Below are 14,133 nucleotides of genomic sequence, written 5' to 3'. Positions count from 1 at the left end.
TTGTTGATGAATCTGATGGAAAAGATGGGGTGAAAATAAAATAAAGTTAATTGTCCCTGAATAAACAGTAGAAGCATCAACTGGGAACATTTGGGAATGAATAATGGTGGTACCACTCCAGAATTACTGCTGATAAACTCTGGGGTAAGTACCAGCAATCTGTTTTAGCAAGTCCTCCAAACTATTTTGAAATATGCCAAAGATTGAGAACCAGTGCTTAAATAAAAAGAAAATAACTATGTATATTGTGAACCCAAGACAAAATTCAAATCTTTCCACTAATTTCTCCCTCCATCATCATCTCTTACCCTTACTCTTCCCTCCACTTCCTTTATTGGCCCTTATTTTCGTTGATCACCCACTCTGTTTCCCACCCTGTGCCAAGTGCTGAGACTGAAAGAAAGAATACGACATGATGTTTCCTTCAGAAATGTCTCTTCCCTCAAACAAACAGAAAGACCTGAATGAAGTTATCCAATCTCTCAAGAAGAGTATGGTTCCCAAAATTTGCATGCCTCAAAATCATCTGACATGCTTGTTAAACTGCAGATGAGTTAGATCATACTATCACTCCGTTTATCCATGGGAACCTTACATAAGGTGAGGTTACATCTTGGACCAGAAATACTTAGTTCATGGCAAAGACTAGGTCTGAGATCAGATCATCTGCCTGCTGACATGATTCACTTGACTAAACTCTATCAAAGCCTCTTGATAGTACAGAATTAACATTCTTAATCCATCACTCAGATTTCATAATTCCCCTTTAAAATTGTAATATATTCATTCTGAACAATGACCCAAATCTTTTCCTTCCTTGCAAGGTTTGTCCATCTCTATCTATTAAGTACTGTGTGGCAGGTGCATGGCATCTATCCAAGTATATGCTCTGCCCCTGAGCAAAGATTAGAGTGTGTTGCCTATAAACTTGAAGTTCATAAGACTCTCCCACGGAAACACTACTCAAGTGCATTAGTGATGGATTCTATGATAAGCTGGAAAACTTTGTCAATAAGATTCTCTGTGTCATCCTAAGGGAATTTCTTCCCCTAGAGGGATAGGTGGCATATCTTTTTTTAAAAAGCAGCTAAATGAGAGAAAAATGAAATGCATAGGCTCCTAAGAAAATAGATAAAAATAGCTTCAATTTTTGGTCCTTGGAAGTCAGAGGCTTGCACAATAAGACAGACTTATATGATACTTATAAGGCAATCAAGTGTGGTAACAGGATTGTCTCTGAAAGTGGTCTCTCAAGGCGGGAAAAGAAGTGGCCGTGACATTATTTATCATTTGGTGTAATACGTAGACTACAGCACTCTGAATTTAATACAGACCAGCACTTGCTTCGTGAAGGGGGAACATTGTTCACCTGTATAAAGTGTCTGATGTTTTCATTTCTGTAATGGGAACTGCGATACAAACAGTAGCGGTGTTGCACTGATGAGGAATGAATGAAGAAAAATCATCCAGCATGGCACTAGGCATTTGGGACCCTCATACTGACATTTCCTATTGTACTTTTTAGTCTGCCATGAACAACAGCTCCTGGCATGTTTCAGTGCTCAGAAGAAAGCAGTAGGGTGGGGCAAGTTGAGGAAAGAAAACAGAAAAAGAGAACATTTCTAGATGGAAACTGCAAATTTCAGGGAAGAGTTTCAGATCTGAAACTCCAGCTGGAGACTTTTATCATGCAGAAAAGGAATGAAGGAAATGTCAATGATATCAGTATTCATTTGGCATGGACATATGATGAAATATACAGCAATTAATATGAATCAAATAATAAAAGAAATCATACATCTGAATAAACACAAATATTGAAAATCTATAAGAGAAAAATTTTGTATGAAAAGAAGTCTACAGCATGAATTTTTAGTATTTTGATTCTACATAGATAGGGTTATTCTTATTATGGATTATTCAAGTGAAACAAAAGTAAAGAGTAACGGTGAACAGCTTGGTACTCATCAGTCAAATTTATCAAATTCACACATGTCACTATTCTCATTGTAGATGTTTTTATCGCAATAAATCACACAGGTATGTATGAAGCCTCCACTTCATGTATTTGAACAATCTTGATTCTTTTCCTTCCCCAGGGGAACCACTACATGAACTTCATATACATCATTCCTCTGTAACTTTTACTATAATTTATATTATTGTTCCATAAACAATTGCATTGTTTTGCATTTTGAAAGCATTATATTTACCAAACTATACTGTATCTTTCGTTGATAATTTTCATCTTTATGTAATTTAATTTTGATTTATGTGTGATATATTGAATCCCACTTCATTAATTTTAGTTAGCAGAAGGTATTCCAATACATTGTTACATCAGAATTTATTTCTCCATTCCCAAACTGATAAGTCTTTGATTAGTGCCTTTCAACCAGTATGTGTTTATGAATATATATACAATATAAAGCCATGCATGGGGGATACCGTCACATTCTAGATGGTGTTCTCTCTAGGAAGGGGAGAACAAGAACTGAGGAGGATACTCTCTAGGAAGGGGAGAACAAGAACTGAGGAGGATACAAAAAAGGTGTCTTTTGTATGTACATTATTTTATTACTTTATGAAAAATACCTGAAGCTGATACGGCAGAATGTCACCATTTGTAAATTGCAGAATGAGTGAAAATTGGTCATGTTTTTCTTTATTATACTAGCTCAGCTGCTCTTATATAAAATACATGGTAATTTTATAAAGAGAAACAGGTGTACTCGGAAGACACTCAGCTGAGTCTCTCTGTCTCCACTTTCTCCGCAGCGTCCTCACAGCCCAGTTATAGGGATAGTAAAAACACCCTTCTATAAAATGGTGTATCAAGAACCATGAATGGAAATGATATGAAAAGCTTACCAAACTGCTTTCCCGTGACCACACAAGAATTCGAGTAAATGTCAGAAGGTTTTACAATAGTAATCATGTTTGAGAAGGGGTGGATTTCTGCTCAAGAGGACAACAAGTTGTGCCAATTTTTAGACAAAATAGGAGACTAGCTAATTGAGAGCTGGCTGAGTATTGGTATATATGTACATGGGAACTCGCCAACAAGAAGACAGTTAGGCTGAAGTCCCATGGAACACTTGCTTCTGATCATTTCCTCCATATGCTCTCCTCATGTCTTCCCACAGATAAATTTGTAGTAAAACACCTGTCCTCATTACCAAAGCATTAACCAAGGGACTTTAAGTTACCTGACTGGTATCACTTTGGAATGACGCATCACATGTCACCTGATTATTTAAGACAGAAGATATGTCTTCAGGAAGGGCAGAGAGACCAAGCGAGGCAATGGGCTCCTGGCCAAGAAAAATCATCCCTGGATGGAACCTTGGCTGTGATTCTTCCTGATTCAGCAAGGACTGTTAATGAGCTTCTCACAGACTGAGTCTTTACAGTCTCTATATCCCTGGAGGGTCAATATCCAAAGCTCCTCATTAGACAAATATTTTTAGTGTCATCCTGATCCCTGGGTACTGCAAATCCTTAAAGACCAAGACTATAGAGAAGAGGAATTCACGATGGCTAATCCCTGACCTTGTTAGCCCAGGTTTACACCATCCAGTTCTCTCCACATGTTCATGTTCATCTCCATTTCACATGCTTTGCACACATGTACACACACTTGTTTTGTAATGAATCCCAGACTTCTCTTTTAAAGTTATAAACCAAAGCATCTCTGTCTAATTAATGATATCTTGGAGGCTGATTCCAATTTTAAGTGTTAAAACATAGTTCATGTATTAAGTATAAATGGTATATTTATAAATATAGCTAAGATATTATAAAATTCAAACACTTAGGGATATTTCATTTTTAGAGTCACTGACTATTTTCTGTACCTTAATTTCTGTTCTCTATATTTTACACAGAAGAATCTGAAATATCTCTGTGATAATTTGTGATTGTGATCAATATACACAGATCTCAGACTCTCCTTTTAAACTGTGATAACCACTTGTCCCTACTTTCACACAATAGATTCAATGTACAATTTTCTTTACATTGGGAGACTTTGGGTTGCACTATGGTTCTTCATTTATAATTATGTTGTGTTAAAAAACAATGTCACTGGAAGGCAGTAGTGTGCATTTTCTACATTATCTAGTAGATCTCATTAAATTTCATTCATAATTTAACAGATGGGGATGATGTCACATGTTGATATATCCTTAAAACCATTTTTATTTAAGGATGAAGCCCAGATGACTTCACTGGAGAATTCTACCAAAATTTAAAGGAGAATTAACAACAACCCTCCTGAAACTCTTCCAAAAAATTGAAAGTTTGTATATACCCAGCACACTGCCTGAGCAAATAGTGACCCAGATTAACAATGCTCTGGAGAAGGGGCTGGGTAAGATTTCAAGCCCATGAGGCAATTAAGCCACTACATTTCTAATGGATTGCTAAGTCTTCTTCTTTTAATTTCTGTTTTCATTTCGATGTCCCATCAGTTGGGTTCCTATCACAAAATTCTTTCTCTAAATTTTCTAATTAATAGTAGTATTTGTAGAAATTATATCATGAAAATAATCATTATTATAAACTCTTTCTACCACCACTAATGGAGCTCTGACTCTTGCTAGGCTAGTGTCTCAGCACTGTACTTATATTACCTAATTTATTCTCTCAACAGACCTATAAGTTGGGTATGATGTAACTTAGGTAATGTAAGTTTAAGTTATGGGTACATGGATTCTTGACACTCTTGTAAGAGGTGGTGAAGAGATTTGAAATTGGGCTGCCAGACTTTGGAGTTTACCTCATACCACTATGTGCTATGATCTCTGAGTAGTAAAGGATTAGATGTCCTAAAGGGTCAATCGGATTCCATCACTTGCCTTTTGAAAACTTCCAACTGAATAAAGCCTCAAATGGTTTCTCTGATTTTCAAGATCTCATATATGATCACATAGATATTGAGATATTGAGCTGATAGCATCCAAAAGGGTACAACTAAAGACTTGAGGTCAAGATAGAATATGCTACCTGAACCCACAAGCTGTGATGACTATGGTCTTTAACATATATGCACTATGTAACATATATGACTATGTTGCTGAGACTCTCTTTTCCCCCCAGTTCCTTAAAGATAAAAATATTTTTCTCATATATGGATAAGTACCAAAAAACAATTGTCTGTCCAAAAAACAACAATTGGAGAAGGCGTGACATGCATGGAGTTTTGGGAGATAAAAAAAAAAAAAAACTGAAGAAAAATAGCAACATTTTGTTAGTGTGTCCTAAGAAGAATCCATAAATAAGAAAAAGTCAATCTGCCAACACAAACATCCAGACTACTTTACAGGAGAATAATTTCAGTAGTAGGAAAAGAGAGAAGATTGTCATGTCAGCCTTAAGGAGAAAAAAGGAAATTGAGCAAAGTACACTAGGATACATCAAATGCTTTTGCAGTTCTAGCATTTTAAAAAACTTAATCTGTACTAAGTGCTTAGCAGGGATCCTAGCAGCTAGTAAGAGTGAAGTAGTTGTTATTTAAGATCAGCATGAAAACGGATTAGAAAGTGAGACCTTATTTTTAGAATTTTCTTGCCTTCCCTACCACACACAGCAGTGTATGAAATAAATACAAGCACACTCTCTTCTGTTTGGTGCCAGTCATATTTTTACTTGAAAACTAATAAGAAAAGACATCATACTATTTAAAATTTTAAACTAACTAGAGTCATAATTAATCTCTGTTAATAGGTTATTACTTCTAGATCTATTTTTCCCTTTCTTTATTTCCTTCCTTGGTAGCCCTCTGGGAACCATCCTACTCTTTATTTCTAAGTTCATATGGCATATTATAGAAATAATTAATCCACTGATAGTCAGTAGCTTGATGAATTCCCTATTCCTTCTATGTTTTGACTTACCTGTGTCAGTAGTATAGTTAGCAGATAATGTCAGAAAAATAAATATTGAAAATTAATCATTTAGATTAATTCAGATTAATCTAATTAAGAGGACATTCAGATCCTCTTCCATCTTTCCCTGTCGAGTCTTGTCAAAGACCAGGTGCCTTGGTTATTGGCTCCTAAGGGAATACCTAGTTTATGAGCCACGAACAACTCAGTGACACTCCTGCTTCCTGAGTTAAGACAAGATACCTGAGAATATGATCACTGATTGCCCAAACCTGCAAGAGTTGATTGGCTAACTTCTTGTTGCATCAATACATTTGCCCATTATTCTTATGAACCAATGGTTTAGAAAAAGTCTCCAAAGGTGTGAACAGCGCATTAATATCCTAATATTTATAGCTGAGTGGCCCGAGGAAAACTTTGCTTCAGCAATGAGAAATTCTGTGCCCTGAGCACAGAGTCATCACAACATCAATCATTTGGGGTAAGATTTTAACTCTGACACATATGAGTTTAATCCAGGCTCCAGCACCTGCTTTGTGAACAAGTAAATTGTAATGACTGTGCAAGAAGCCTTATACTATACTCATTCATATAATAGGAGCCATCGTAAATACTTATGGGAATGCTGCAAGGACGAGAAATGAATACCCAAAATCCCCAAGAACAGTACCTGGCATCTGAGACCCTCTCAATGCTTCCTGCAGGTATTTTTTGTTTCATGGACAAGACAAGGCAACCTGGTTTTATTTACTATAGGAAAAAAAGTGATGGGTGGGACAAGGTGAAAGAAGAGGACAAAAAGAAAGAGTATCTTTTGCATGACATCTGTAAATTTCAAGGAAAAATGGATGTGCTGACAGTCTCATTGGGAGTCTTCCTTGTGTAGAAAAGCTGAGTGAGGGAACCACCCAAATGAATATCAAGGATATCAATGGTTATTTGGCATGGACATGCCATGAAATATATAACAATTAAAATAAGTAACCTAAGTGTATCAATACAAATAATGAAAACTCAAAAGAGAAAGGTAATTTGGCTACAAGATATCTATGGTATGAGAAATTTAATTAAGATTTTTAACTACACATCTAATAAAATTTCATTTTGATGAGGAGAGATTTAAATATATCAGAAATTGCACTAAAAACAATAAAGTCCTGCGTATCTACCACTCAGCACCATCAAATTAAAATATATCGTCATCTTACATTGTTTTTGTAAAGAAATAAAATAACACATGTATATTTGAAGTCCCTCCTTCCTCCTCACTTCATTTTCCAACCAAAATACTGCAGCTGGGCCTATTGAAGTTTTTAAAATTATTTTATTGAAACCATAAAGGTTTATAACATTGTATGATTTGGGGTGTACATTCTTATTTATCAGTTTCTGTATAGACTGCATCATGCTCGCTACCAGTAGTATAATTTTTATCCATCACTATACATATGTGCCCCTTTAACTCTTTTGCCCACCCCCCAGCCACCTTCTCTTTTTTTTTTTTTTTTTTTTTTTGGTGAGGGAGATTGGCCATGAGCTAACATCCATTTCCAACGTTCCTCTTTTTGTTAAGGAAAATTGACCCCGAACTAACATCCATGCCCATCTTGCTCCATTTTGTATATAGGACACTGCCACAGCATGGCTTGATGGGCAGTGCATAGGTCCACACCCAGGATCTGAACCTGCCAATCCCAGGCCGACAAAGAGGAGCACATGAACTTAATCACTACGCCACCGGGCCACCACCCATCCCCTTCCTCTCTTTTAACCACTAATCTGTTTTCTCTGTCCATGTGTTTGTTTATCGTCCACATATGAGTGAAATGATACAGTATTTGTCTTTCTCTGTTTGGCTTATTTTGCTTAACATCGTACCCTCAAGGTCCATCTATGTTGTTGCAAATAGGACAATTTTGTCTTTTTTATGGCTGAGTAGAATTCCATTGGATATATATGTCTATCTTCTTTATTTATTCAACAGTTGATGGGCACTTGGGTTGCTTCCACATTTTGGCTATTGTTAATAATGCTGCAATGAACATAGGGGTGCATAAATCTCTTTGGAGTGTTGACTTTAAGGTCTTTGCATAAATACCCAGTAGTGGGATAGCTGGATCATACGATATTTCTATTTTTAATTTTTTGAGAAATCTCCATATTGTATTCCATAATGGCAGCACCAGTTTGTATTCCCACTAGCAGTGTAAGATGGTTCCCTTTCTTTATATCCTCTCCAATATTTGTTATTTTTGCCTTGGTAATTATAGCCATTCTGACAGGTTTAAGATGATATCTCAACAAGATATTGGCAAACTGAATTAGCAATACACCAGATGCTACACTGTGATCAAGTGGAATTTACACCAGGGACACAGAGATGGTTCAACATCCACTAATCAATCAATGTGATACACCACGTTAACAAAATGAGGAATAAAAATCATATGATCATCTCAAGAGATGCAGAGAAAGCATTTGATAAGATCCAACATTCATTTTTCATAAAAACTCTCAATAAAATGGGTATGGAAAGGAAGTACCTCAACATAATAAAGGCCATGTATGACAAACCCACAGCTATCATCATACTTAATGGGGAAAAACTGAAAGCCATCCTTCTGAGAACAGGAACAAGACAAGGGTGCCCACTCTTACCACTCCTATTCAACATAGTACTGGAGCTTTTGGCCAAAGAAAGTAGGCAAGAAAAAGAAATAAAGGGAATTCAAATTTTAAATGAAACTTGCTGTTTGCAGGTGACATGATTCTATATAGAGAAAACCCTAAAGAAACCATCAGAAAACTATTAGAAATAATCAACCACTACAGCAAAGTTGTAGGGTACAAAATCAACTTGCAAAAATCAGTAGTATTTCTTTACACTAATAATTAACTAGTAGAAAGAGTAGTCAAGAATACAATCTCATTTACAATTGCAACAAAAAGAATAAAATACCAAGGAATAAGTTTCATCAAAGAGGAGAAAGACCTATACACTAAAAACTGTAAGACATTATTGAAAGAAATAGAAGAAGATGCAAAGAAATTGAAAGACATCCATGTTCAGGTATTGGAAGCATAAAGATAGATAAAATGTTCATATTACTTAAAGCAGTCTACAGATTCAACGCAAAAATGTTCACAGAAATAGAGCAAAGAATCCTAAAATTCATATGGAACAACAAAAGACCTCTAATAGCCAAAGCATCCCTGAGAAAAAAGAACAAAGCTGGAGGTGTCACAATCCCAAACTTCAAAATATACTACAAAGCTGTAGTAATCAAAACAGCATGGTACTGGCACAAATACAGACAGACCAATGGAACAGAATTGAAAGTCCAGAAATAAACCCACATATCTATGAATAGTTAATCTTTGACAAAGGAGCCAAGAACATACAATGGAGAAAGGAAAGTCTCTTCAATAAATGGTGTTGGGAAAACTGGACAGCTACATGCAAAAGAATGAATGTAGACCGTTACCTTGCACCATACACAAAAATTAACTCCAAATTGGTTAGACTTGAATATAAGACCTGAAATTATACAACTCCTAGAAGAAAATATAAGTGGTACACTATTTGAAATTGATCTTTCAAATAACATGTCTGACCGGGGAAGGGAAACAAAAGAAAAAGTTAACAAATGGGACTACATCAGACTAAAAAGCTTCTGCAAAGCAAATGAAACTATGAACAAAACAAAAGGACAACCTACCACCTCAGAGAAAATATTTGCAAATCACTTATCCAACAAGGGGTTGATCTCCAAAATATGTAAAGAACTCATACAACTCAACAACAAAAAAAACAAACAACCCAATCAAAAAATGGGCAGAGGATATGAATAGACATTTTTCCAAGGAAGACAGACAGATGGCCAACAGACACATGAAACAATATTCAACATCACTAATTATCAGAGAAATGCAAATCAAAACTACAATAAGATTCAAAAAAAAAAAAAAAGGACAATGAGATATCACCTTACACCAGTCAGAATGGCTGTAATCACCAAGACAAAAAACAAAAAATGTTGGAGAGGTTACGAAGAAAAAGGAACACTCGTGCACTGCTGGTGGGAATGCAAACTGGTGCAGCCACTATGGAAAACAGTATGGGGATTTCTCAAAACATTAAAAGTAGAAATACCATCCAGCCATTCCACTACTGGGCATTTATCCAAAGAACTTGAAATCAATGATCCAAAGAGATTTATGCACCCCTATGTTCATTGCAGCATTATTCACAATAGCCAGGACATGGAAGCAATCCAAGTGCCCCTCAACTGATGATTGCACAAAGAAGATGCGGTGTATATATATACAATGGAATACTACTCAGACATAAAAAAGACAAAATCTTCCCATTTGCATCAACACAGATGGACCTGGAGGGTGTGATGTTAAGCAAAATAAGCCAGACAGAGAAAGACAAATACTGCATGACTTCACTCATATGAGGAATATACAAATACATCGATAAAGAAAACAGATTGGTGGTTACCAGAGGGGAAGGTGGGTGGGGGTTGGGTTAAAGGGGTAAAGGGACACATATGTACAATCAGGGACAATAATTAGACTACTCGGGGTGATCACAATGAAGTCTACTCAGAAATTGATAAACATGTACATCTTAAATTACACAATGTTATAAACCATTATGATCTCAATAAAGTTACTGGAAAAAAAAGTAAGTACAGGATTCAGAACAGTGTTTTCCACTTGAGGGGACACAGTGATGTGAGTGGGAGATGCTTCAGGTGTATTCTATAATGATGACATTGCTCTACTTTTACCCCCTGAATAGGCATATATGTTTTTATTATTTTTCTATTCCTTCAGAACCACAGACAGATTTTATGCATTACTTAGTATATGTTACCTTAAAAAGTTAAAATGAGGAAAGGCCTCCAATATTCCTAATCTAAATACATTTTGCCATATTCTTTTAATATTGACGTCATGTGTCTCAGACTTCAGAGGTCATCAGGATCTTACAGGGTGCTTATTGAAAAGGCTCATTCCTCACACGTTTTGTAGATATTCAATCAGTAGTTCTTGAGTGAGATTTGGAAACCAGTTGTATGTGAAAAGGCCCCAGGTGATTCAACAGCAGGTGCTCTGTGAACATCAATGCAGGAAGCTCTGCAGTATGGGGTACCATGATTTCCAGGCAGGGGCTGTATCCCAGATGTGGTGCTGAAAATAAACCAATTCCCTCAGCCTCCAGTGACGACCAGAACAGAAGGATCTCCTGCAACTTATTTGATCCTCCCTCGAGACCTCCACTGCGTTCACCCCACAACCACAGAGATCATTCTTTGAAATTTTGTGATTATGGGACATACGATCTGCTTAATTTTACTAAATTCCCTTTCTCTTCTCTTATTTTGCACTCACCACTCTACTTCTCACAGTAAAGTAGTCCTCCACAGAATAACTTTCCTCATAAAGACACATTAAAAAGTTTTGCATGAGAACCCTGAGTGCAGCCAATGCTCTAAGACATCAGTGATACAATTCATTTTATTCAAGTATGATGTCCATGTGGACTCCACCAGAAATGAGTAAGAAACACAACAAGATCAGATGATTAAGGAGAAGTGTGAAAATTTAGACACTTTCTTACAAATAAACAAATGAGAAGGTTTCGAAGAAAATAAGATGCAAGATGAAGATTACCAATAATATTATTCATGATGAAGGGAATGAAAGGAGTATATTCTGGATGACTCCATGCAGTGTGAAGTCTCAGTAGGCCTAGGGAAGAAGAGTCAGATTTCTTTCTCTGGTCATCAAGTCTAGCTATGATGCCCGCATCTATTGCAGACGTTTGGGTCCATGAGAGGACCAGCCCCAGGAAAAAGACACCGCATGGAGGAGTAAATGAATTTTTCTCTACATTCGCTACCTCTGAAGTCCTTGTAATGAAAGATAACTATGTTTATTGTTTTGGCATACTAGACTCAGAGTTACTTTCTCTCAGTAGAAACAATGGCTTTCTCACTGATCAAGATCAAAGGTCTCACAATCATCTCTAACCACTGATAATCACATTATACCAATTTTATAGATGATAAAACTGAGTGTAGTGCCTTGCATAGATACAAGTGACCGGTGACAAGTCTCAGGAATAATTGAATTGGAGTATGAAAGAACAGCTCCTCACCTGTCTCACAGTAGACTTGTCTCTGGGGTGCAATTCACATGGTGCTGACCATGAGATCAGACAGAATCAAGTCTCTGCTATGATCACAGAATTAATCGATCCTCCTCCTGACCTTTTCAACTTCTCCCACTTTTCTTCTTCTGACGTTCCAACAATATCAGTATAATCCTTGCCTCACGTCAGCTACTAACGACCCCACCAAAGACACTGAGCTTAGGGACTGGAACTCATTTTTGAAACACCACGGAGCTATACAAACAGCAAGTGAAGTTTCAACTCCAAGGTAAAATTCACTTACCCATTATTTTATCTAGTCATTTGGAAGAAGTTGATGTGCAATAATCAGACACTGTCTCACCCAGTATTTCCATCTCTTTGATTCATTCTAGACACCCTGGCCCAAAGCAGGTGACACAATCAAAAAAGAGAAGGTATCCTACTGATGAGTTTTCTCAAGACTCCCTTCATGTCCCTGTTCCTCAGGCTATAGATGAAGGGGTTCAGCATTTGAGGGACAACAGTGTACATCATTGAAGCCGCTGCAATATTTCTGGAAGAGTTAGCAAGAGCAGAACTAATGTACACCCCAAAACCTGTCCCATAGAATAAGGACACAACTGCGAGGTGAGATCCACAAGTGGAAAAAGCCTTATATCTTCCATCCACTGATGGCATTCTCAAAACAGAGGAGACTATCTTAACATAAGAGAAAATAATTCCACACACAGGGATACCAGCAAATACACTAGTTGCAAAATATATCAGGATGTTATTGATAAGGATATCAGAACATGCAAGCTTGATGACTTGAACAACTTCACAAAAGAAGAGGGGGATTTCCAGATTTGAACAGAAGGTCAGTCGCAATACCATCAGACTGTGGAGTAGGGTATCCAAAATGCTAATGAACAGAGAGAATAGAATCAGCAGTCCACAGAAGTGGGAGTTCATGATGACTGTGTACCTCAGGGGATGACAAATGGCCACATAGCGATCATAGGCCATTATTGCAAGAAGAAAATTTTCTGAACTAGCGAAAACCAGGACAAAGTAAATCTGTGTAAGGCAACCTGCATAAGTGATGCTCTGATTCTGTGCTTGGATGTTCATCAGCATTTTTGGGATCGTGGTTGTGCTTAAACAGATGTCACTAATAGACAGATTGGAGAGAAAGAAGTACATGGGTGTGTGCAGGTGAGAGTCAGAGATGACAGTCAGAACGATGAGTAGGTTTCCCAGGATGGTGACCAGGAACATGGTCAGGAATAGAATGAAGAGGAGAGGCTGCAATTCTGTATCATCTGTCAATCCCAGTAGAAGGAATTCTGAAACATCTGTGTGATTTCTGGGTTCCATGTTGTTGATGAACCTGATGGAAAAGATGGGGTGAAAAGAAAACAAAATGAATAATCTCTGGATAAGAAGCAGAAGCATCAACGGGGAACTTACAAGAAATGAATAATGATGGTACTGCTCCAGACTTACTGCTGATGAATTCTAGGGTGAAGACCAGCAATCTAAGTTTTAACAAGCCACCCAGATGAACTTGATATATGCTAAAGTTTGAGAACCAGTGCTTAAAATAAAGAATAAAACTCTCTGTATTTTGAACCCAAGAGAACATTCAAATCTTCCCCTCTGCTAATTTCTCCTTCCATCATCACCTCTCACTCTGAGACTGAAACAAAGAACAAGACATGATGTTTCCTTCAGAAATGTTCTTGCCTCGAACAAACAGAAGGCTAAAATGAAGTTATCCGATCTCTTTTGTAGAGTATGGTCCCCCAACCTTGGCATGCCTCAGAATCATCTGAAGGGCTTGTTAAATTACAGATGAATTAGACCATCCAATCACTCCATGTATCATTGGGGAAACTTAGGTAAGGTGAGATTACATCATGGACATGAAATACATGGTTAGTGCATGGCAAAGACTAGGTCTTAGATCAGATCATCTGACTGCTGAATTGACTCATTTGTCTAATTGGTTAATGCCTCTGGATGTACAGAATTAGCATTCTAAACCATCACTCATAGTTCATAACTCCCCTTTAAAATTGTAATATCTCATCC

At 37.0% G+C, this 14,133-nt stretch overlaps 1 protein-coding gene across 1 annotated transcript; it reads right to left on the bottom strand.

Annotated features, from left to right (window-relative positions):
- Positions 1-12,477: 12,477 nt before the first annotated feature.
- Positions 12,478-13,416, bottom strand: LOC101388592 (olfactory receptor 7G2-like). Its single transcript, XM_014790468.2, has one exon. The coding sequence runs from the start codon at positions 13,414-13,416 to the stop codon at positions 12,478-12,480; it is 939 nt and encodes a 312-aa protein (XP_014645954.2).
- Between the last annotated feature and the right edge of the window lie 717 nt (positions 13,417-14,133).

Source organism: Ceratotherium simum, chromosome 39 (assembly GCF_057802395.1).
Source record: "Ceratotherium simum simum isolate JZ-2026a chromosome 39, ASM5780239v1, whole genome shotgun sequence".
Taxonomy (NCBI): domain Eukaryota; kingdom Metazoa; phylum Chordata; class Mammalia; order Perissodactyla; family Rhinocerotidae; genus Ceratotherium; species Ceratotherium simum.
The sequence above is the reverse complement of the archived record's forward strand: the minus strand, read 5'-3'. Positions and strand labels throughout refer to the sequence as shown.

Bases quoted from the DNA above. Each gene is read 5' to 3' on its own strand.
- LOC101388592 (XM_014790468.2), bottom strand. From the start codon at position 13,416: ATGGAACCCAGAAATCACACAGATGTTTCAGAATTCCTTCTACTGGGA.